The 23,888-nt window shown below is 44.7% G+C and overlaps 1 protein-coding gene across 8 annotated transcripts in view; it reads right to left on the reverse strand.

Moving 5' to 3' along the window:
- ZNF536 (zinc finger protein 536) overlaps positions 1-23,888 on the reverse strand; it is a 557,864-nt gene that overhangs the window by 125,524 nt on the left and 408,452 nt on the right. Inside the window, exon 8 of one of the 8 annotated variants that reach the window (XM_083163806.1) lies at positions 16,106-16,146. The exons of the other annotated variants lie outside the window; for them this stretch is intronic. Coding sequence (XP_083019932.1) covers positions 16,133-16,146 — 14 coding nt within the window. The 3' untranslated portion in view covers positions 16,106-16,132. The remainder of the gene's footprint in view (positions 1-16,105; positions 16,147-23,888) is intronic. 8 annotated transcript variants of the gene reach the window in all.

A 23,888-nucleotide genomic window follows, 5' to 3' on the forward strand; every position in this document is an offset into this window, starting at 1 on the left:
AATATTTTCCATTTGGATATATAAATGTAATATTCATGTCTGTGGGTTCAATCACCGTGAAGTAAAAGACTGGAAAAATCGAGAATAAAAAGCAATTATTACCGTTGGTCTTTAACGCCTGCTACCTCCCGCAAGTGTAGGACCTCGCACCAGGGTGCGGTTGCCATTCACATCCCTTTACCATGAGTCATGTGGCATGAGTGGGCACTGCCAGTTCATTGAGTATTCACAGGCACCTGATATAGGCAGCTCAACATTTGCTGCGTAACTGGCATGAAGAAAAACATTTATTAAAAAAGGCATAGGTAGTGGCATAACTAGAAACTGTGCACCCACCTGACAGAAAGTAACTGGCACTCCTCCCATACAGTAATTATACATTTTTATCTTTGCTCATTGCCAGGGGTTACATGCTCTTTTCCAGGGGTTTCTTGCTCGTTGCCAGGGGTTACATGCTCTTTGCCAGGGGTTTCTTGCTCATTGCTAGGGGTTACATGCTCATTGCCAGAGGTTAATATGCTCATTGCCAGGGGTTACATGCTCATTGCCAAGGGTTTCTTGCTCGTCGCCAGGGAATACATGCTCATTGCCAGGGGTTACATGCTTGTTGCCAGGGTTTTATTTTTGCTAGTTGACAGGGCTTTCATGCTCACTACCAGAGGTTACATGCTCGTTGCCAGGGGTTTCTTGTTCATTGCCAGGAATTACATGCTTGTTGCCAGGGAATACATGCTCATTGCCAGGGGTTACATGCTTGTTGCCAGGGTTTTATTTTTGCTAGTTGACAGGGCTTTCATGCTCACTACCAGAGGTTACATGCTCGTTGCCAGGGGTTTCTTGTTCATTGCCAGGAATTACATGCTTGTTGCCAGGCGTTAAATGCTCATTGCCAGGGGTTACATTTTCATCGCCAGGGGTTACATGCTCATTGCCAGGGGTTACATGCTCATTGCCAGGGGTATCTTGCTCATTGCCAGGAATTACATGTTTTTTGCCAGGAGTTTCTTGCTCATTGTCAGGGAAATACATGCTCATTGCCAGGGGTTACTGCTTAGATGCTCTGCCTGAACAGTAATTCGGCCTCTTGGAAACTCAACAGCAGCCCGCTAAGGCCATAATCTTTAGACGGCATTTCCCACAATGCCACATAATACTCATTTTGGCTCTAAGATCGTAGCAGTAATTTTCAGGCCATACATTTTGCGATATCTGGCCAGCTGCAGAATGCAATCCATACACACACATATACACCTTTATCCTAAGTTACATGTAATTTGTGGTGCACCCTATATACGTATGATTAGCTTGCTCCTTGCTTTGATCATTAGGGTGCATGTGCAGTGCACCAGCCTTTACTTGGTACGGTTGATATGCCATGATACAAAAGGTATGTCCATTTCACCACAGTCGTGTGCTGATGCGCAGTTGTACGTATTTGTCTCTTCCATTGAGTTTACAGCAAGCTCCTCCTACAGCCACTGCCATATTGAGAGGAAAGCGACACATTGTTCTATTAGTGCAACAGTACTCTGCCACAGGGGCAATGATGGTTATACAAAGAGAATTTTTGAATGTCATTATTATTTTCAACAGCCAATCAGATGCATCTTTAATGAAGTGTTATCTAAACTTCACTCAAAACTATTTCCTCCTGTTTATTTATTTTTGTGTGTGTGTGTGTAAAATTTTAAGATTTAAAAAAAGTATAGAATAAAAATCACACTTAGGCCTTTATTCAGATCTGATCGCAGTACAAATTTGATTGAAAAATGTACAAAACCATGTGCAGTGCAGGTGGGGCAGATGTAACATGTGCAGAGAGAGTTAGATTTGTGTGAGTTATTTTGTTTCTCTGCAAGGTAAATACTGGCTGCATTATTTTTACACTGCAATTTAGATATCAGTTTCAACACACCCCACCCAAATTTAACTCTCTCTGCACATGTTATATCTGCCCTACCTGCAGTGCACATGGTTTTGCACATTTTCCAAACAAATTTGTACTGAAATCAGATCTGAATAAGGGCCTTACTGTGAATGTGTGGTCTATTTAGTACACAGCGGCCCTAAAGGAAAACAATGGATCTGTGACAGTTTGCCCTCTCAGCTCCACCCAGAACTCATTACAAGTATTGGTCTGTTCTATTATTTAAGTAGTGGGTGCCGCATAGGCAACGCAGAGGGGTTTCCAGTTGCCCATAAACCCCCTCCTCTAGGCAAGTGTCTCAAATTCTGACAGCAATACAGTAGCAATGGAATATATAGATACGATTACTGGAGCTGCTGCCACATCATGCAGTGTAAGGGACAGAGCCCAGTGGTTGCAGCTTCTTCAACCAAGTGAGTGTGAGTCCTAAATCAGTGCACTGTACCAGAGAGCAGCTGCCAGGAAAAAGAGACAGGAGCCTTACCATGAGGTGGGGGAAAATGAGCTTAGAAAGTGCAGTACTGGTTCTGTTCTGTTTGTGTATTTATTATGTTATGTTTACCCTGTTCCTAATTTTTTATATTATGAAAATGTGTGATATAGCCTATACTATAGTGTTAGATATTAATACTGTATTCCATACAGTATCCAGTGTATAATAACCGGTACTTGTTTCCTAGCACGGCCACACCGATTTACATCGGGGTGGTCGTGTCGGAAAAATCGGGTCGATCGCATCGCATGCGATTTGGTCGCATGCGATGCGATCGACGCGACCGACCGATTTTCGACCCGATTTTTTTTTTTAATGAAATGTAAATCGGGTCCCTGGGACCCGATTTTACATTGGATTCAATGTAAAATATTCCCAACCCCCCCAAATTTAACGGCGTACACCCCACCCCACGATAGACGCCAACCCGAAGCGTGGCGAGCGCAGCGAGCCCGCGAGGGGCGGCGGTGCGCGTCCTCCGACCTTTTCATTCCCCTACTATCCACGTCGGCGTGGAGTTGAGAATAGAATAGTGTGGCGAGCGCAGCGAGCCACCGAGCCCGAAGCGTGGCGAGCGCAGCGAGCCCCGCGAGGGGACGCGTATACCTGTGAAGTTATACGCGTCCCCTCGCGGGGCTCGCTGCGCTCGCCACGCTTCGGGCTCGCTGCGCTCGCCACGCTTTGGGCTCGGTGGCTCGCTGCGCTCGCCACACTATTCTATTCTCAACTCCACGCCGACGTGGATAGTAGGGGAATGAAAAGGTCGGAGGACACGCACCGCCGCCCCTCGCGGGCTCGCTGCGCTCGCCACGCTTCGGGTTGCCGTCTATCGTGGGGTGACGACGGGGACATCTATAATGTGAAATGGGTCATATTGGCCCATTTCACATTTTTCACATTTTCTCACTATTTCAATGTTAAAAAATATTTTAACATTGAAGCCTATGTAAAAATCGGGGGCATCGCGTCGGGACCATTGTTAATGGTCCCGACCGACGCGATGCCCCCGATATTTTACCTTTCCCGACACGATTTCAATGTTAAAATATTTTTTTACATTGAAGCCTATAGGGAAATCGGGGGCATCGCGTCGGTCGCGTCGGGACCATTGTTAATGGTCCCGACCGACGCGATGCCCCCGATATTTTGTCCTAGCCGGCCAAATGGACCTGATTTCAAAGGAAATCGGGTCCATCGTATGGATCGTGTACCTTAACTTAAAGGTACACGATCCATACGATTGTGGCCGTGCTAGGAAACAAGTACCTAATAACCAATGTGTACATTAATGTCCATGGTCTTCTACCACTCCCCCAGGCTACCTTACTTGCTCCAATGTTCCGTAGAGTGGGAGACTGTGGGTGGCATTGGAAACCCCCCCTCTAGAAATCCTGTATTTGCCACTCCACAAGGCTCATGCAAAATAATCAGCAACACATTTTCTAAATATCTAAGAAGTAACTGATAAACACAGAGGAAATATTATCATGACCCCGTTGAAATGTTCTATATTGCACATACAGTAAGTGGAAGCGGTTATGCAGAATACACATAGAAACATATAAGTAAAATATAGCCTTCAGGTGACTGTGAGAACATTGACACCTATAACGTATGTGTGACTATTGCAAGTTTCCTTACAGAGTTGGCTCAATTTATGTTTTATATTTAAATGTTATTTAATGCCCTATATTAATCTGTTTAGCAGTCATTTAGGATAATGAGATGAACAGACAGCAAAGCAAAATATTAATATTATTATTATATTATTATTATTATTTGCATGCAGGGTAAATACCAGCTGCTTTTGCATGAAGCCCATAAATACTGGTCAGCTTTATTATTGAACTGCAATCTGGATTTGGGTGTGGACACGCCCCTCCCATATACAGTATATAGGGGTATACACATGGACAGGCTGTTGAGTGCACTGACTATGGCACTTACTCTTGCTCACTTGCAACAGAAAATTCCTTCTCAAATGGACAAAACCATGTGCACTGCAGGAGGGGAAGATGTAACATGTGCAGAGAGAATTAGATTTGGAGGAGTTATTTTGTTTCTGTAGAGGGTAAATACTGACTGCTTTATTTCTACACTGCAATATAGATCTCACTTTGAAGGACCACCCCACCCAAATCTAACTCTCTCTGAACATGTTACATCTGCCCCACCTGCAGTGCACATGGTTTTGCCCATCTAAGAAGGATTTTGTCAGAAAGAGTGAACTAAAATAAGGCCCATGGTTTTGTCCATTTGAGAAGGAATTTGCTTTTGTGAGTGAACCAGAACAAGGGCCTATGTGTATATTTGTACAGAGACCAAATACACAGAAACATGTGGCTAGTCAAAATTGAGATGCCTGCAGTGTATATATATATATATATATATATAGCCGCGCAATAGTGACTCTGGGACCGCACATCACTATCACTTAAAATGTACATGCCGTACCGTATAGGCAATTATGACTATCTTCTCAAAATCTCCTGGCCAAATCCCAATGTGTGTACATGGCTTAACACTCTACACATGTTACATCTGCCTGATCTGCAGCATTTATGGGTGGGCCCCTGGAATGCACACTCTAACCATCGCTGTAACAAATACTCCCAGTGCCCTGTGCTTGCCCCGCCTACTTTAAGTGTGATGTTACACACAGGGGGTGGGGTCAACAGCACCCAGAAACTACAGCAGTCTACAGCCCTCTGTAAGGGGCACTACTGCCATGCTATTGGCTGCAGGGTGCCATCCCATGCACCCTGCAAGCCAAAAGCATGGGTACACTTGTCAGAGCCATAACTAACCCTTATTGTGCCCAGTGCCAGGAAGAGAAGGTTCATGACCTCGCACATTTATGACCCACACACATTTATAGAACATTGCAAAAAAAATGAATAAAGTGTCTGACTGCAATGCTGTAGGCGATGAGTTTGAATTCCAGGTATATAGCAGCATTTTGAAATGTAATAAAGGACAGTGGAATAACAAAGAGCTGTCAAGTTAAGTATATGAATTTTGTACAGGTATTAGCACAGGAAGGGGTCAGAGAAAGAGACAGGGGAGGTTAGTAGATGCCGGGCATCAAAGAGGAAGAGAGCCCTTTTTCCCTGGTGGAACTGGAAACAGCACTAAAGGAGACCCCGGCTGGAAAAAGCCCTGGACCTGATGGTTTCTCTGTTTCATATTATAAATCTTTTAAAGACTTACTTTTACCAAAACTGTTGACTGCCTTTAATGAGGTATCGGCGAGCCGTGGTTTCTCGCCCCACTCAGTGGCAGCTCACATTACAGTGATTCCGAAGGAAAATAAAGATCCGAGCCAGTGTGCTAGTTATCGCCCCATTTCCCTATTGAACGCAGACATCAAATTATACGCAAAAGTTATAGCAAATAGGCTTAAGCGTTTAATACCGGATTTAATACATTCTGACCAGGTGGGTTTTGTCCCTGGGAGAGAGGCACGAGACAACACGATTAAGGCCGTTGATTTGATTTATCTGGCCTCTACTCGCAATATACCCATGGTAGTGCTGTCTACCGACGCCGAAAAGGCGTTTGACAGGATAAGTTGGGTGTTTATGGAAGGGGTGTTGCGACACATTGGGCTGGGCCCAGAGTGCTTGCAACGTATCATGGCGCTTTACAGGTCCCCCACGGCACAGATAAGGATCAATGGGACTCTCTCAGAGCCGGTACATATTGGCAATGGGACCAGACAGGGGTGCCCCCTCTCCCCTTTGATCTTTATACTGTGTATGGAGGCCCTGGCATGCACCATCAGGCGCAACCCAAATATCACGGGCTTAAAGGTGAAGGGAGTGGACCATAAGCTTGCGCTGTTCGCGGACGATTTGTTGGCAACACTGACTAACCCCGTTATCTCTATCCCCAATCTTATGGCAGAATTTCGGACATTTGGGAATCTTTCAAATTTCAAAATAAACATGAGCAAATCTGCTGCAGTTAATGTATCTTCTGCCCCCCGTGACCTAGAACACCTTAGGCAATCCTTCCCTTTTGCCTGGCATCCTTCTAGCCTTAAATACCTTGGTGTTGTGTTGTCCCCTGATATGTCTCGCCTTTTTGATAATTTTAGGCAGTTATTGCTCACACTTCGCGTTGAACTAAGGAGTTGGGGTAATAAACGCCTTTCTTGGTTGGGAAGAATCAATGTGATCAAAATGAATGTCCTCCCTAGGGTCCTATACCTTTTACAAACGCTACCTATCCATATCCCGAAGACCTGGTTCCGAGACTTACAGAATGAAGTCCGGTCATTTATATGGGGGGGTAAGAGACCACGGTTCAGTCATGATATACTTTTTAGAAGAAAGCAGATGGGTGGATTGCAACTCCCTAACTTTACGGTTTACCACGAAGCTATGATCTTAAGTCGGGTTCTGGAGTGGACGCGTTCATTAGATGCCAAACAATGGGTCCATATAGAAAGCGAGGTTTTCCCTCTGCCTATTGAGTTTTATCCCTGGCTTCCCAAGGTTGGCAACATAATACATCCCACAGTAGGCCCCACTATAGCCTGCTGGAACAGACTGAGGAAACCTCGTGTGTCACGTCCCTAATATCCCCCCTTACTCCATTATTTGATAACCCTATGTTCCCCCCTGGAGTTGCTAGTTTAGGATTTGAAAAGTGGAAACAACATGGGGTTCACCGGGCGGGCCAGTTAATGGATGGGAACAAGGTATTGCCCCTTTCTGACTTACAGGAGAAATGGGGGCTACCCCCATCAGAGATTTGGAGATATCTCCAACTTAAACATTTTGTGCAAGGGAAGGATATACGTGGGGCAGTCGGCCGAGCCTTGACACCTTTTGAGGGTATGTGCAAGGAACCAACGCGCCCTTTGCACCTGCTTTCAAGGGGTTACACTCTTCTAATAGAAAATAAGTATACTGCATTGCCAACCTATGCCCAGGCCTGGAAAAGAGACTTGGGTTTGGACTTAGATGCTGAGACTTGGTCGAAAATGTTCCAGGCCACCTTTGTTAGTTCTTTTAGCTACTCTGTAATTGAAACCCAATTTAAGGTCCTTTCACGTTGGTATAGATGTCCACTAACCCTTGCAAGAATGTTTCCTGGAGTGACTAATACCTGCTGGCGATGTAACGATGAAGTTGGCTCACCCCTGCATATTTGGTGGTCGTGTGGGGCGCTCCGACCTTTTTGGGACCAAGTTATGTCTATCGCTAAGATTATATTGAAATCGGAAGTACCTGACACCCCCTCCTTCTGGCTGTTAAACCAATACCCGGGCACGCTGAGGTCCTACAGAAAATCCCTATTGAAGTTATTGAATGGTGCAGCGAAAGCCGTTATACCGGTACATTGGAGATCTACCTCCCCCCCACGATTAAAGAATGGTTCGCACGGGTGGATTTGTATATGACCATGGAAGACCTGAGGGTACCTCCTGAACGCACCCAGGAGTTTGCGGCGATTTGGCTCCCATGGATGGAGTTTAAGTCTACGCAAACTTACCTGGCTAACAATTAAATATAGATGGCTATATATGTTTGTGATTACCAACTACAAACCCCCTTTGCTTCTCTCATTCTTTCCTTTTTTCTGGCTGTTCTTTTCTTTAATCTTTCCTGTTTTTTCCCCCATAATATTCTTATGGGTTATTTACATGTATTGTAGTTTGCCTAGAGTTTGCATTATGTGAATCAAGGATTAGATATGCTTCAGAAAACGATCACTTGAAACCGATATAGTAGGCACAATATGTTCTTTTATTGTTACACAAGTGTTACATCTGATATGTACTTTTCATTGTGTATTCCATAATGCTCACGATGGTTGTGCGTTTGTACTATTTTCAAAGTCAATAAAAAGATATTTAAAAAAAAAAAAAAAAAGAGGAAGAGAGCTACCGCGTGGCTCTGTTGCGCAGAGCCTCTTTCTCAATCAAAGAGACATATGTAATAGCAACTGAGTTCGCCGAAGGTTTGAAATGCCAGCCAAACTGGGACTTTTTTTTTCATTTACAAAGCAAAATCATGCTCAACTCAAGTACATATCATGTCTGTGATGTGAATAAGTTGCAAAATACACCGGACATTTTGAATCATGTAGGGCAGGGGTGACCAAAGTGGTCCCAGAGATCTACCAACAGCCCATGTTTTCCAGGCCACCTGTGGATGTGTAGAATGTGTCAGTTAGGAATGCAGCATATTTGCATATGTGACAGTTAGTAATGACTCTGGGCTGCAACACCAACCATGTGGCGTAGGGGAAGGGGTTGCTAAGAACATATATACATACATGATAGCAGTGCAGTAAGCCTGTGGCGGTTCCGGGAATCAGCATAAGCCATAACACACTCCAGTGTAGGGCCGTCTTGATGGCATTGTGGGCCCTAGGCAAAACAATGCACTAGGGCCCCTACTTAAGTAAAAGTACCTTCAATCAGCCATCCAGCTAATTAGCAGTTAGCATTAGCTTGCAGCCAGTAACTGTTTGGCTGCAGACCGGTAGACAGGGTTGCATACCTTCCCGGGAATGGTCGGGAGGCTCCCAAAAATCGGGGCCAACTCCAGGCCCCCCAGAAAGGTGGGCAGCCCTCCTGCATACCGGAGACTTTAAAAGTAGGCAACCCTGCCGGTAGAGAATGTTTCCCGGCAGCTCTGATTTTGTGTGATTCACAACCAAAGCAGCCAGGCAGCAACCTCTACTAGCCTCACAAGAAACTCCACAGGCACCAGCAAACCCCTGTTTGAGGGCCCTTAGAATTGTAGGGCCCTAGGTCAGCTGTTCATTGAGCCCATGTATTAAGATGGCCCTGGTCCAGTGCGTGAAGGGTTATGCTGAATCCCAAGTGCCACATGGTGCCTGATGCGTACGGCCCTGCAGATCCCTGGGGGTATTAATCGAGCACATATATATTACATACTTGATAACATGCATGATTATATGCGCTTAGCCATCCCCCCTGCACTACACAGTCGCCGCTGCAGCCGCCAGTGGTAATGACTACACCGGTGCCCCAGCTAGGTAGTTTGGAAAACATGAATTGTTGGTAGATTTCGAATACTGTTTTTGCCCTTATATGATTATTATAAAGATACGTTAAATGGATTCACATATATTTATATGGACAGACAAATCAAGTTTGATTGCAAATATGAAAAAACAAAAAAAAACTATGGTAAGTCTTGAAAAGTTTTTAAGTGACTTAAAGCAAAGCATCACTATATATGGAGTGTGACATTTGCTATTTATGTTTCCTTGTGCATTGTATCTTATTTAACATGACGGAACACAATATATAAATCCTTGCCTCTAGGTGGCGCTCATGTTGCACTGCTTTTGTCTTCCCCAGGACAATGAAAACATTCATTTGCTATGAGATAATTTTTGACGTAGATGTAAAATGGTGCCCATTCGAACTCAGTAATGAAGCATGGTGCATTTCTACAGATCCTAATTTGACTAGTTAAATGACTCCATTACGTGTCTAACAGACAGAAGCAAATAATTTCTGGTCAGTTGACGCTCAGTTATCCGTATCATTTTACTCTCAAAAATAAAAGTCTGTTACCCACCGTCATTCCTTTGTCTTTATCATTAATGCAATTAAGGCAAATATTCAGGGGCTGCAAAAAAATACGTTGCTCAAATTACATTCCGCATAACAATTCCCCAAAGCCGCACAAAAACCGAAACATTCGGCGGCGTCTACCGTATTGATCTCGCATAAAAATGACATAAAAATCAAAAAATAAAATAAACTGCCATTCAGTCTCTGGGAATAATCACATTTAAAAACGATGTTGAATCTTATTATACCATTTTATTGTAGATGTACAGAGAAACATTAATATCAGATTGTAGTGCATTAATTGCATTAAATTTACTTTTAAAATGTCATAAGGCAATTTACTTACCACTAAGAAACACTAATTGTTACGATAATGCTTCATAAATGCATTTTTCCTTCCTGAAACAAACAACTATACAATGTATCATATCACAGGCATATGAGGGAGCACAGCTGGTTGTGTCTTGCTCTTAAGAGCCATGTGATTAAGTTAAGGGATATCAGATAATCTAAAAACCTTGTTCTATTGGTTTTCCAGCAGACGTGGCGGCTTTTATGCTTTAAGTATATGTAATGACATACTTTATGAACCTGCCGCTAATTATTATCAAACACCTGTGGCCTGCGCCTTTTAAATTTATAATGAAATTAAAAAAATTCTTGTTGCACTGATCTGCCTAAGTATGATAATCTGTCTGTACTTCTACATATGTCCGACAGAAAGTATTTATATGGCAGAAAGACTGACACATTCCAAATGTGGCATCCTTAATTAGTATTTGATCTCCCATTTTTTTCTCGAACCAACGAAAGGAACAGCCCGCAGTGCCAGCGGATTAGTATGAAGAAAAAAATCTCAAACAGTAAAGCAGGAAATGTCAGTTAAAATCTTGTACTGAAATCAATGGTTATGTAAGTTTGAAGCTCATTTAAAAGTGGATGAAAGTTTACTTCCTGCAGGATGAGTTAATTTACAAGCATGGTGCAATATGTGGTCTGTGGATTATGATTGTTCTCTCCCGATGTAACCCAGGCACATATACTACTGCTCTCTCCTGGTGTTACCCAGGCACATATACTACTGCTCTCTCCTGGTGTTACCCAGGCACATATACTACGTCATTCTCCTGGTGTTACCCAGGCACATATACTGTACTACTGCTCTCTCCTGGTGTAACCCAGGCACATATACTACTGCTCTCTCCTGGTGTAACCCAGCCACATATACTACTGCTCTCTCCTGGTATAACCCAGGCACATATACTATGTCTCTCTCCTGGTGTAACCCAGGCACATATACTGCACTACTGCTCTCTCCCGGTGTAACCTAGGCACATATACTACTGCTCTCTCCCGGTGTAACCTAGGCACATATACTACTACTCCCTCCCGGTGTAACCCAGGCACATATACTACTGCTCTCTCCTGGTATAACCCAGGCACATATACTACGTCTCTCTCCTGGTGTAACCCAGGCACATATACTGCACTACTGCTCTCTCCCGGTGTAACCTAGGCACATGTACTACTACTCCCTCCCTGTGTAACCCAGGCACATATACTACTACTCCCTCCCGGTGTAACCCAGGCATATATACTGTACTACTGCTCTCTCCAAGTGTAACCCAGGCACATATACTGTACTACTGCTCTCTCCTGCTGTAACCCAGGCACATATACTACTGCTCTTTCCTGGTGTAACTCAGGCACATATACTGCACTACTGCTCTCTCCCACTGTAACCCATACACATATACTACTGCTCTCTCCTGGTATAACCCAGGCACATATACTGCACTACTGCTCTCTCCTGATGTAACCCAGGCACATATACTGTACTACTGCTCTCTCCTGCTGTAACCCAGGCACATATACTACTGCTCTTTCCTGGTGTAACTCAGGCACATATACTGCACTACTGCTCTCTCCCACTGTAACCCAGGCACATATACTACTGCTCTCTCCTGGTATAACCCAGGCACATATACTGCACTACTGCTCTCTCCTGGTATAACCCAGGCACATATACTACTGCTCTCTCCTGGTGTTAAACCAGGCACATATACTGCACTACTGCTCTCTCCCGGTGTAACCCGGGCACATATACTACTACTTCCTCCCTGTGTAACCCAGGCACATATACTACTGCTCTCTCCCGATGTTACCCCGGCACATATACTACTACTCCGTCCCAGGCACATATACTACTACTCTCTCCCGATGTAACCCAGGCACATATACTACTGCTCTCTTTTGGTGTAGCCCAGGCACATATACTACTGCTCTCTCCCTGTGTAACCCAGGCACATATACTACTGCTCTCTCCCGCTGTAACCCAGGCACATATACTACTGCTCTCTCCCTGTGTAACCCAGGCACATATACTACTGCTCTCTCCCGGTGTAACCCAGGCACATATACTACTGCTCTCTCCCGGTGTAACACAGGCACATATACTACTGCTCTCTACTGCTGTAACCCAGGCACATATACTACTGCTCTCTCCTGGTGTAATCCAGGCACATATACTGTACTACTATTATTCTCATGTTCTAATACATATACTAATACATATACTGTACTACTATTATTCTCTGCTCTCTCCCGGTGTGACACAGGCACATATACTACTGCTCTCTACCACTGTAACCCAGGCACATATACTACTGCTCTCTCCAGGTGTAACCCAGGCACATATACTACTGCTCTCTCCTGGTGTAATCCAGGCACATATACTACTGCTCTCTCCAGGTGTAACCCAGGCACATACACTACTATTATTCTCTTCTGGTGTAACACAGGCGTGTATACTATCCATCCCAGCACACACTTCACAGCATGCTGCACCTGCACCCCGCAACCTGCCGAATAAAACACTTGGGACCCTCAGTGCGGTGCGTGTGCAATATGTCTTTTATTTTTTAAGGAGATCTGGCCACACCACCTCCCATTGGCCATGCCTCCCAATTTTACTGGGGCTCGGTTAGATTTGTCAGCGCCTTAACCCATAGGCAACTGCATTCATTGCATCTACGGTACTTACTGTATGTACATGAGCTTACTACCTCCTGCAGCATATTTGCCCTCTTTAAACAAGAAAATTAATGTATTTTTTGCACTAGAACTGACACTAATCCTAGTCTTCATGACCAATGGGTGCCCGAAAGTGTTAATTGTCTCTCCGCAATACCTGTATCGCTTACAATTAAATCATAGCCCACTTAATATTCTCCATTCCATAAATACTCTTTGCACAAATGGATAGAGCGGCTCACATTTATTTTACTCCGATACACATTTACGCTTTAGAATCCCAGGCACTAAATTTAAACAGAGGCATAAAGACTTTCTGACTTAGTAAGTGAAATGGAAAGTAAATCATAAGTGCATAGGAGACACAGAATAACAAGGACTTAATTATGACCACTGCAGGGTAAAGGAATCATTAAACGTGGCTGGTACGTGGGGGAGCTCAGCTGCTTCAGGCTGGCTGCAGACTCTTATCCCGCACCTGAGAACCGCCTGGCAATGCCGCCGTTACTGCGCCATCTGAATAGCATATTATCCCGTAAAAGTGGGCTCAGCCAACCTCTGGCTCAAGCTGTTGTTGAACTATAAATCCCAGCATGATATCAAAATATCTTCTTAAAAGATGTTATTTTTTTTCTATTCACATTTCCTTGTGGGTAATACAGTACTCTAGAATCGCTATTAATTCCAGCGCTGCGTTATGGTTAGAAACCAACATACTGTATAAAACAAATTGATACATGTTTCTGCAGCGCTAAAGGTTGAGTCCTTTTATTTTGCTTGGAACTGTACTTTAACTACTTGCTTCTAAACTATCTACTTGTGAGTTGGAAATTTTCAGTTGATGTGTAACATATTATCATACTTGCCTACTTTTGAAAACTAGTTTCGGTGAGATTATAGTTGGTAATAGAATTTTTCACAGCGCACCATTGAGGGGGCGTGTCATGCTCCACCCAAAGGGCATGTCTAGTTCCATATATGGAGAGATTGTGAAAAGAGATTGTGAACGTGGCACCCAGAAGCGTGGGCGTGTACTGTTACATCTGAGAGGAATCTTGTAAAATGACTTGACCTAAATGTAGATGAGCCCCAAAGCAGTTAGTAAGAGCTACTCTACTTGATAAAGTGATGGGAAATGGCGCTGATGATTCAATGTAAATGTATCTATCTCTCATTCCTTTTTCCCCAAAAAATGTGGGCTAGGTGAAATGAGAGAGATTGCTAGACTAATGAGGGAGAGGGGGAGATTGCTGTTATTTCAGGGAGTCTCCTGCAGAATGCAGGAGGGGAGGTAACTATGATGTAACAGTGTAATGTTGGCTAGGTGAATTGAGGGAGATTGCTAGACTAATGAGGGAGAGAGGGAGATTGCTGCTATGTCATGGAGTCGCCTGCAGAATGCAGGGGGAGGTAACTATGATGTAACAGTGTAATGTGGGCTAGGTGAAATGAGAGAAATTGCTAGACTAATAAGGGAGAGGGGGAGATTGCTGCTATTTCAGGGAGTCTCCTGCAGAGGGGAGGTAACTATGCATATTACTATGATTATTATTATTATTAATAATAATAATAATAATAATAATAACAGTATGATTATTATTGTCCTTTTTTATATGGCCGACAACGGTTCTGCAGCCTCTAATAAAGTAAATACATATATGCAATAAACAAGATATGAGTGAGACAGTACATGACATGTACATGGTTTTATACATTGCGGCTTGGCTGTCATAACAATCAATTACAGTAAGCATCAGAGTGGCAGAAACCGGGGGTTAGGTGCCATTGTAATGAGAATGGAGTAGATGATGTTATAAGCAAGGGAAGGAGAAGCACATGAGGTTAGAGGGCCCTGCTCGTCAGTGCTTACAATCTATAGGGGAGGAGCAGACAGACAGGGGTGACACACATGGGGTAAGCAGTGATTGTGGGGCAGTATGTAAGCAGCAGGAAATCCAAATAAATAATCTGCATCAAGGTCATAAGCTACTGTAGTATCGCAAGTCACACGTGTAACTAAAGGTACAGTAATATGGGAGATAACATTACATTTCACTTATTTTACCCTAATGCTTACAAAGTTCCAATATAGTCATGATTGGCATGCTGCTGGCATTTCGGGGGTGGCAACATGGCAGTGACACGGAGTGTACCAAAAGCCGGGGATTTGACAGACCCCAGTGGCTGCATCCCCGGATACATAAATTCACCGGGCATCCTGCGTAACCTGACGGTTATTGAGATGTCTGATGGCCATGCAGTGGATCTGATGGCGGACACAGCATCGGATCAGAGAGTCGGCCAGTGGGCGTCTGCTGGCGCGTACATAGACCTGCGCTACAGCATCCAACTCTGAATCAGGCCATTAGTGTGTGTTCCTTAAAGGCTATTAAAAAATAATAATTAACCCCAACCCCACACTACTACCAATACCCTCCGTACCCAGCCCCTCAAGTACTAGACATCCGTAATATAATGGTAGGCAGAGTTGCAACGCAACCGAAACCAAAGGGTTGGAACAGCAAATGCAATGGGTAACATAAATCAATGCAACACACTAGAACACCAGGGCGACACATATAAGGTCAACATGCATTGTGTTGACCACTGATTGTCGACAGGGCTTAGATTGACACTTGAAATCGGTCAGTGTGACTAAGGTCGACAGGGTTGGAAGGTGGACACAAGCATTAAGTCGATAATGGCTAGGTTGACAGTCAAAAATGCCAACATAAGGGAGAGAACCAAACACAGACTGGGCTCAGGAGTAGTAACAGTGTTTGATATATATATATATATATATATATATATATGTGTATACATATATCATCTATATGTCTAGTGTCCGTGAGTCTCCAAAACACTGCCATCTGCTGGCAGAGAGTGAAACTACATCTCTTTCTCACACATGCACAAACACAGATGGCAGCAGACTAGCTTTCGAAGCTTTTGGGCCAGTGTGTGAATAGAATTGTGGAGACATATTAGGGGGTAACAGAGGAGGAGCGAATACTTCTGTGTATTTTTCATTAGTGAAAGCCATTGCAGAAGCGTTAAACAGAGAGTTCATGAAAAGTGTGTGAAATACCTGTTCGTATTTTCTCTTGAATACCAGTCACTGAGACCCATCTGTCAGTAAGATAAAACCAGTTACCACATTGCAGATCAGACAGACACACTGTATCATTATACTGTATGATGCACAATATTATATACAGGAGACCCTTATCGTACAATGGATGTAAATATTGATACTAGAAGCAGTGTGTGCTGTGATTGCAGACATGACCTGTGATAATACGGTAACATATTGCAACAACGTAACATGTGACAATGTGTTCTGGTTTCAATAACGCTACATGTGACGCAGTGTCATGTGTCAGAACGGATTATAGCGCCAGTCCCATCTGTACATTACATGTCAGGCTGGTATGGAAAGGAAACCTTATAGAAACATTATAGAAAAATTTCCTACAGGTGTGTGGTATTACCCAGCGTTTCCCAAACTCGGTCGTCAAGAACAGTTCACATTTCCCAGGTCACCTGGCAGGTTCACAGGTGTACTCATTACTCATTAATACCTCTCTCAGGTCACCAAGCAGGTGCACAGGTGTACTCATTACTCACTAATACCCCTCTCAGGTCACCCAGCAGGTTCCTAGGTGTACTCATTACTCACTAATACCGCTCTCAGGTCACCCAGCAGGTGCGCAGGTGTACTCATTACTCACTAATACCACTCTCAGGTCACCCAGCAGGTTCACAGGTGTACTCATTACTCACTAATACCGCTCTCAGGTCACCCAGCAGGTGCGCAGGTGTACTCATTACTCACTAATACCGCTCTCAGGTCACCCAGCAGGTGCGCAGGTGTACTCATTACTCACTAATACCGCTCTCAGGTCACCCAGCAGGTGCGCAGGTGTACTCATTACTCACTAATACCGCTCTCAGGTCACCCAGCAGGTTCACAGGTGTACTCATTACTCACTAATACCGCTCTCAGGTCACCCAGCAGGTTCACAGGTGTACTCATTACTCACTAATACCGCTCTCAGGTCACCCAGCAGGTGCGCAGGTGTACTCATTACTCACTAATACCGCTCTCAGGTCACCCAGCAGGTGCGCAGATGTACTCATTACTCACTAATACCGCTCTCAGGTCACCCAGCAGGTTCACAGGTGTACTCATTACTCACTAATACCGCGCTCAGGTCACCCAGCAGGTTCACAGGTGTACTCATTACTCACTAATACCGCTCTCAGGTCACCCAGCAGGTTCACAGGTGTACTCATAACTCACTAATACCGCTCTCAGGTCACCCAGCAGGTGCTCAGGTGTACTCATTACTCACTAATACCCCTCTCAGGTCACCCAGCAGGTTCACAGGTGTACTCATTACTCATTAATACCGCTCTCAGGTCACCCAGCAGGTTCACAGGTGTACTCATAACTCACTAATACCCCTCTCAGGTCACCCAGCAGGTGCTCAGGTGTACTCATTACTCATTAATACCCCTCTCAGGTCACCCAGCAGGTTCACAGGTGTACTCATTACTCATTAATACCGCTCTCAGGTCACCCAGCAGGTGCGCAGGTGTACTCATTAACTATACCTCCTAACTTTGATTGGTGGATCAGTAGGACCTTTGCGCGCGGGCATGGCCTTCAAATCGTACTACTCATGTGAGGCATCGCCCCCATTTTGCTGCCACTGCCCCTCTTCCTGCAGGGAATAGATACTGTGCGCATGTGTACAGCATCCACCTGCTGACAATCAGGTGGCAGCGGGGACTCCCAACTGCCCCTCCCTCTTGCTGGCCCCGGGTGGGACGCAGAAACATCACCAAAAATGGGGACGTTCCCACGGTGAACAGGACAGTTGGGAGGTATGATTAACGACTAACATATTTCCCTTCACCCGGCAGGTGCACAGGTGTACTCATTACCCACTGATACATATCATTATTATGCATCCCATTTTGCAGGTTATGTGGGAGGTCGGATATGTCAAGGCAGAAATAAGATGCTGCGAGAAAAAAGTCTCAACCCCTGACGATGAGCTGGTAGTGTGGCATTGCCAGAATTTAGAGTATAAAGCGGCATGGGCATTACTTTGTGAGGTGTAATAGGTGAAGCTACAGCACTACCCCACTCCCATGCACAAAACCTTTAGCTAAAAAAAGAAAAAAAAAAAAAAGATAAAAGATGCCGACCACAGGGGGCCCCTAGCTAGTGGGGGGCCCAGGGGTACTGACCCCCTGTGCCCCCCCCCCCCCCCCCCCCTTAATCCATCCCTGGTAGGGTGTAAGGTAGTCTTTTTTGCAAGGCTACAACCCTTGCAGAGAGGCCACACCCAGTATTTTTGTGCATGCAAATGTTTTATTTTTAATACATTTAGGCATGTTTTAGTGTTTGTACACTGGGAGTCAAATTGTCTAGAAACGGCTCGGACCATATATGTCAGCCAGTTCGCAGCGCTAAGTAATGGACAATTTTATGCCGTCAGCTCCAAAAAAACTCCCTGAATCATCTGCTTCTCTGCGATTGGGTCTCTCAGCACTTGGACAATTACTAGCACCTGTGTGCAATTTCTGCCGCTCTGCAACCTGCTAGCGTACAAAGTGGTGTCACGTTTTTTTTTCTCGTTTTTTTTTTTGGGAACGCATTCAGGAGCAATTAGACCATTTTTGTCTAATAGTGGTGCTTAATAAATGACACTTGAACTGCTTAATACATGATTAATAAATGCTTAAGTGTATAATAAATGACTCTTAAGCATTTTTTTTTCTTTACCTAAAACATAAATATTCCTATAATGCGTTTAAGAACAATTTTTGACATTTCTGAGTTCTCTTTTTTTCTTTATTAGAGCTGCTGCCTTTTATTTATTATGTTGTATTACAGTGGTTATAACAATGATGAAACGCGTTGGTCATGGCTACTAGTCGTGACGTGGTGCGCTGTCCTCCGTCCTGTCAGCTATGCCATATATACATATCACATTTTACATGCAGTGCTGAATAAGATACAACACATATCAAACGTCAATAAGCGTCCACTGCTATATACAGACGTTCGTGAAACCTAAAATTAGTGTAAAGTACAAACTCCCAGTGCCAAAAGTATATGTGTGCCAGTGGTGCCTTACCCACAGTGTGGAAGCACAGGGAAGGAGAGACTCTACGCTCTGCATCCTGTTGCTGCCCAGCTACTGCAGAGAGAGGATCAGTTCAGTGCCCAGTATCCTGCACAGTATCTGATCCACACTGTATCCAGCACTGTATCTGATCTACACTGTATCCTGCACAGTATCTGATCCAAACTGTATCCTGCACAGTATCTGAACCACGCTGTATCCAGCGCTGTATCTGATCCACACTGTATCCTGCACAGTATCTGATCCGAACTGTATCCTGCACAGTATCTAATCCCCACTGTATCCAGCGCTGTATCTGATCCACACTGTATCCTGCACAGTATTTGATATTCACTGTATCCCGCACAGTATCTGATGCACACTGTGTTCAGCACTGCATCTGATCCACACTGTATCCAGCACTGTATCTGATCCACACTGTATCATGCTCAGTATCTGATCCACACTGTATCCTGCACAGTATCTGATCCACACTGTATCATGCTCAGTATCTGATCCACACTGTATCCTGCACAGTATCTGATCCACACTGTATCCTGCACAGTATCTGATCCACACTCTATTCTGACCAGTATCTGATCCACACTGTATCCAGCACCGTATCCGCTGCATGCTGTTTCCTGCACTGATGTGCACTGTAATCCACTCTGTATCTGAGGCCCACTGTAACACTGTATGTTTGCTGGTGCTGTGTGGATTAACCCTGTGTGTATGCCAGTGCAATGTGGCATTACCATGTTAGTGCTTCTGCACTAGTGGTACAGTGTGGTGTAATGTGAATAACCGTCACTACTGTGTGGTGTAATGTGGATAACCGTCACTACTGTGTGGTGTTATGTGAATAACCGTCACTACTGTGTGGCGTAATGTGAATAACAGTCACTACTGTGTGGTGTAATGTGAATAACCGTCACTACTGTGTGGTCTAATGGGAATTGGTACTAACATGTGACCAAGCCATTTCCCTATGAAGCCACACCCCTAAATTTTGCACATGCGCCTAGGGTGCGCAATGTAACTATACAGCACTGCAAACTTCAGTGGTTTTTAAAATCTGTGCACCAAAGCTCGGCAAGGAAGAGGTTAATGATTCTTCTTTGATTCAGTGGGTGCACAGAAAATATGTTTCTGTCATCAGCACCACTTCCACATAAGAATTATAATTCAATTCAGCGCCTGCCAAAAAATATTAATATGCTTAAAAAAAAAAAAAAAAGCTTTGCACTGTGTTTCCATTAGAATTCCATAACTCTGTGAAATAGTGATTTTTTCCCCCTGCATCTGATCTAGAGGGATTTCTACTTAACTCAACTACAGTGAGAGACAACTGAATGGAAGTTATAACGTTAAAACTTACAGATCTAAAGTTTGTAGGGGGGGGGGGAGTAATCACACTCCTAATGGAACATTCTGACCTGTCCACTACTGGGACGGATCCAGGGGAGGGAGTAATCAGACTTCTATCTGAACACTTGTAACCTGTCCACTACTCGGGCGGATCCTGGGGAGGGAGTAATCATACTCCTATTGGAACACTTCTGACCTTTCAGGGCGGATCCTGGGGAGGGAGTAATCAGACTTCTATCTGAACACTTGTAACCTATCCACTACTCGGGCGGATCCTGGGGAGGGAGTAATCACACCTATTGTAACACTTCTGACCTGTCCACTATTCGGGTGAATCCAGAGGAGGGAGTAATCACATTCCTATCAGAACATTTCTGACATGTCCACTACTGGGGCGGATTTAGGGGAGGGGTTAATCATACTCCTATCATAACACTTCTGACCTGTCCACTACTAGGGCGGATCCAGGAGAGAAAGTAATCACACTCTTATCGGAACACTTCTGACCTGTCCACTACTGCGGCGGATCCAGGGGAGGGAGTAATCACACTCCTATCAGAACACTTCTGACCTGTCCACTACTGGGGCGGATCCTGGGGAGGGAGTAATCACACTCCTATCAGAACACTTCTGACCTGTCCACTACTGGGGCAGATCCAGGGGAGGGAGTAATCAGACTTCCATCGGAATACTTGTGACCTGTCCACTAGTGGGGCGGACCCAGGTTGGGGAGTAATCACATTCCTACTGTATAAGAACATTTCTGGCATGTCCACTAGTGGGGCGGATCCTGGGGAGGGAGTAATCACACTCCTATCGTAACACTTCTGACCTGTCCACTACTAGGGCGGATCCAGGGGAGAAAGTAATCACACTCTTATCGGAACACTTCTGACCTGTCCACTATTGCGGCGGATCCAGGGGAGGGAATAATCACACTCCTATCAGAACACTTCTGACCTTTCCACTATTGAGGTGAATCCAGAGGAGGGAGTAATCACACTCCTATCAGAACACTTCTGACCTGTCCACTACTGGGGCGGATCCAGGGGAGGGAGTAATCAGACTTCTATCGGAATACTTGTGACCTGTCCACTACTGGGGCGGATCCAGGTTGGGGAGTAATCACATTCCTATCAGAACATTTCTGACCTGTCCACTACTGGGGCAGATCCAGGGGAGAAAGTAATCACACTCCTATCGGCAGTGCCGGATTTGTGCCTAGGCCCGTGAGGCACGGGCCTCAGGGCGGCGCAATTAAGGCAGGCTGACATTCTGTTAAATAGAGGCAAGGCAGAGCGGGTGGGCAGCGGCGAGTGACGAGCGGCGTCGCCCCCGCCATGATTTATCATATGTCGGCGGCAGCGCCGCTCGTCACCCACCGCTGCCCACCTGCACTGCCATGCACATTACATCACCGGTAATCTGCAGGGTCCGATGGTCCTCCTGCGTGTCCGGCATTTGGCTCAGGCTCACTGCTCACTGCCGCCTGCGCCCATTGGCTACTCTATACACGCAGCCTATTGGCTGCGGTGTATCCAATGGGCGGGTACAGCAGCTGAGCTGAGCGGTGCACAGTTCCCTGCGCAGTCAGTCAGTCACAGTGTGAGACTGTGAGAGAGACTGACTGAGACATCTCTAATAAAGGTCCTCCAACTGCCGGCCTCCCTCCCTCCGGGACAGTGAGCAGTGCAGGCTGCTTAAAAAAAATAATAAGGTGTGCTACAGTTAAATTTGAGTGAAATATATATATATATATACACACATGTATATATATATATATATATATATATATATATATTTTTTTTTTTTTTTATGGTCACAGTTTAATCTGGTAAATAAAATGTGATCAAAGTCACATCTGGGGATATATAGCAATTCTTGGAGAGAGATAAAGTGGAGAAGTTCCCCCAAAACAACCCATCTGGTTAAGTCATTTATCTTCAGTCAATACTGCAATGAGGTCCCATCAAATCCTCAGCAAAGGCTGTGCACACCTGGGCTACTAGAACCAAAGAATGTGCCACATTATAACAGGCATCTTCTAACATTACAAATATACTCTACTGTATATATGGAAAATGTCCCCTATCCCGACAGAACACAAGATATTGCGCATGGCAGATAAACCGGCAATAAAACTGATTGCTGGTTATTGTTCTCCGCTTTCAGCCAATTTAGACTAGGAGTGGCTCCCCGCAGTGTCCTTCAATACTTAGTCTGATTTGGTTATGAAAAAAATGCTCTCCCAGGTTCCTTTCCTCCGAAATATCTCTAATTCTAACAAGCTTAGAAACCTCGCCATAAATACTTGTGGATGTTATTAAAAATTTGAGTTTATTTTTGGCTGGAAGTGGGTTCCCTAAAACTAAATAGAAAGTTTTACTTTCAGATTTTCGCAGAAAAGCTCACAAGCTCGCCAGTACAGATAGTGGCTGCAACAGGGCAGCCATCGCAACACTAGACCCACTCACTGGACCCACTCACCACCCCAACGCGGGAGAGTAAACTGTGTATTTTGTTGTAGCTTTTGTTCAACTGGTCTTTAATAATCCTGCTATCTTCCTTCTCCTTGTACAAGTAATGCTGGGTACACACTGGGCGATTCCCGGCACTGCCGATATTGTTAACTCTGCAGCGGTCAAAGGATAGAGGAATACTCTTGACAATGAGCAGGTTGGCGGCTGGTTGTTGGCATGCAGCTGGGGGCGTAGTTAGTCAGAGGTCGGCTGGTGAGTGGCAGGGGTTGGCCAGAAGTTAGCTGGTGAGCGGGAGTTATTCGTGGGTTGGCTGGTGAGTTGCGGGGGAGGGAGGGGTTTCGGCTAGCAGGGGCGCATCTGAAGCCTTTACCGGCGAGGAGGAGAAATATTCATAGTTATGCCACTGACAATACTAGAAAAGGTCCGGTTCCCAACCAGAGTTTACGTGGATGTTAAATTATGAATTTCCCAAAATTTTTTGAAAAACTACCTTTGACCTTTTCATGTCGACCATTTCCATTTTTGACTGCTAATGTCAACATTTTGACAATCTCAACCTTTTGGCATCAACGTACTGACTGTCGACCTGGACACTGTCAACCTATTATCCAGAACCCCTAAAAAAGTGACAAACTGTAAATTAGTCTGGTAAATTTGCCCCGGGAACCCATAAGCAACATTTGCATAAGAATAATGAAGAAGTATCTATGTAATTGTTCAGCTAACACACATCTGATACATGTCCTTTGCTCTACAAATCCCACTACATCGCACATCTGTGCGGGGAAAGAATTTGTCACAATTGTCCCCATTCATCCCAGAGATGCAGATAATTTGGGTACGAAGTTTCAAAGAAGGGGAATTACAATGAGCATTACAAATG

The sequence above is a fragment of the Crinia signifera genome, chromosome 11 (genome assembly GCF_055691185.1).
Source record: "Crinia signifera chromosome 11, ASM5569118v1, whole genome shotgun sequence".
NCBI lineage: Eukaryota > Metazoa > Chordata > Amphibia > Anura > Myobatrachidae > Crinia > Crinia signifera.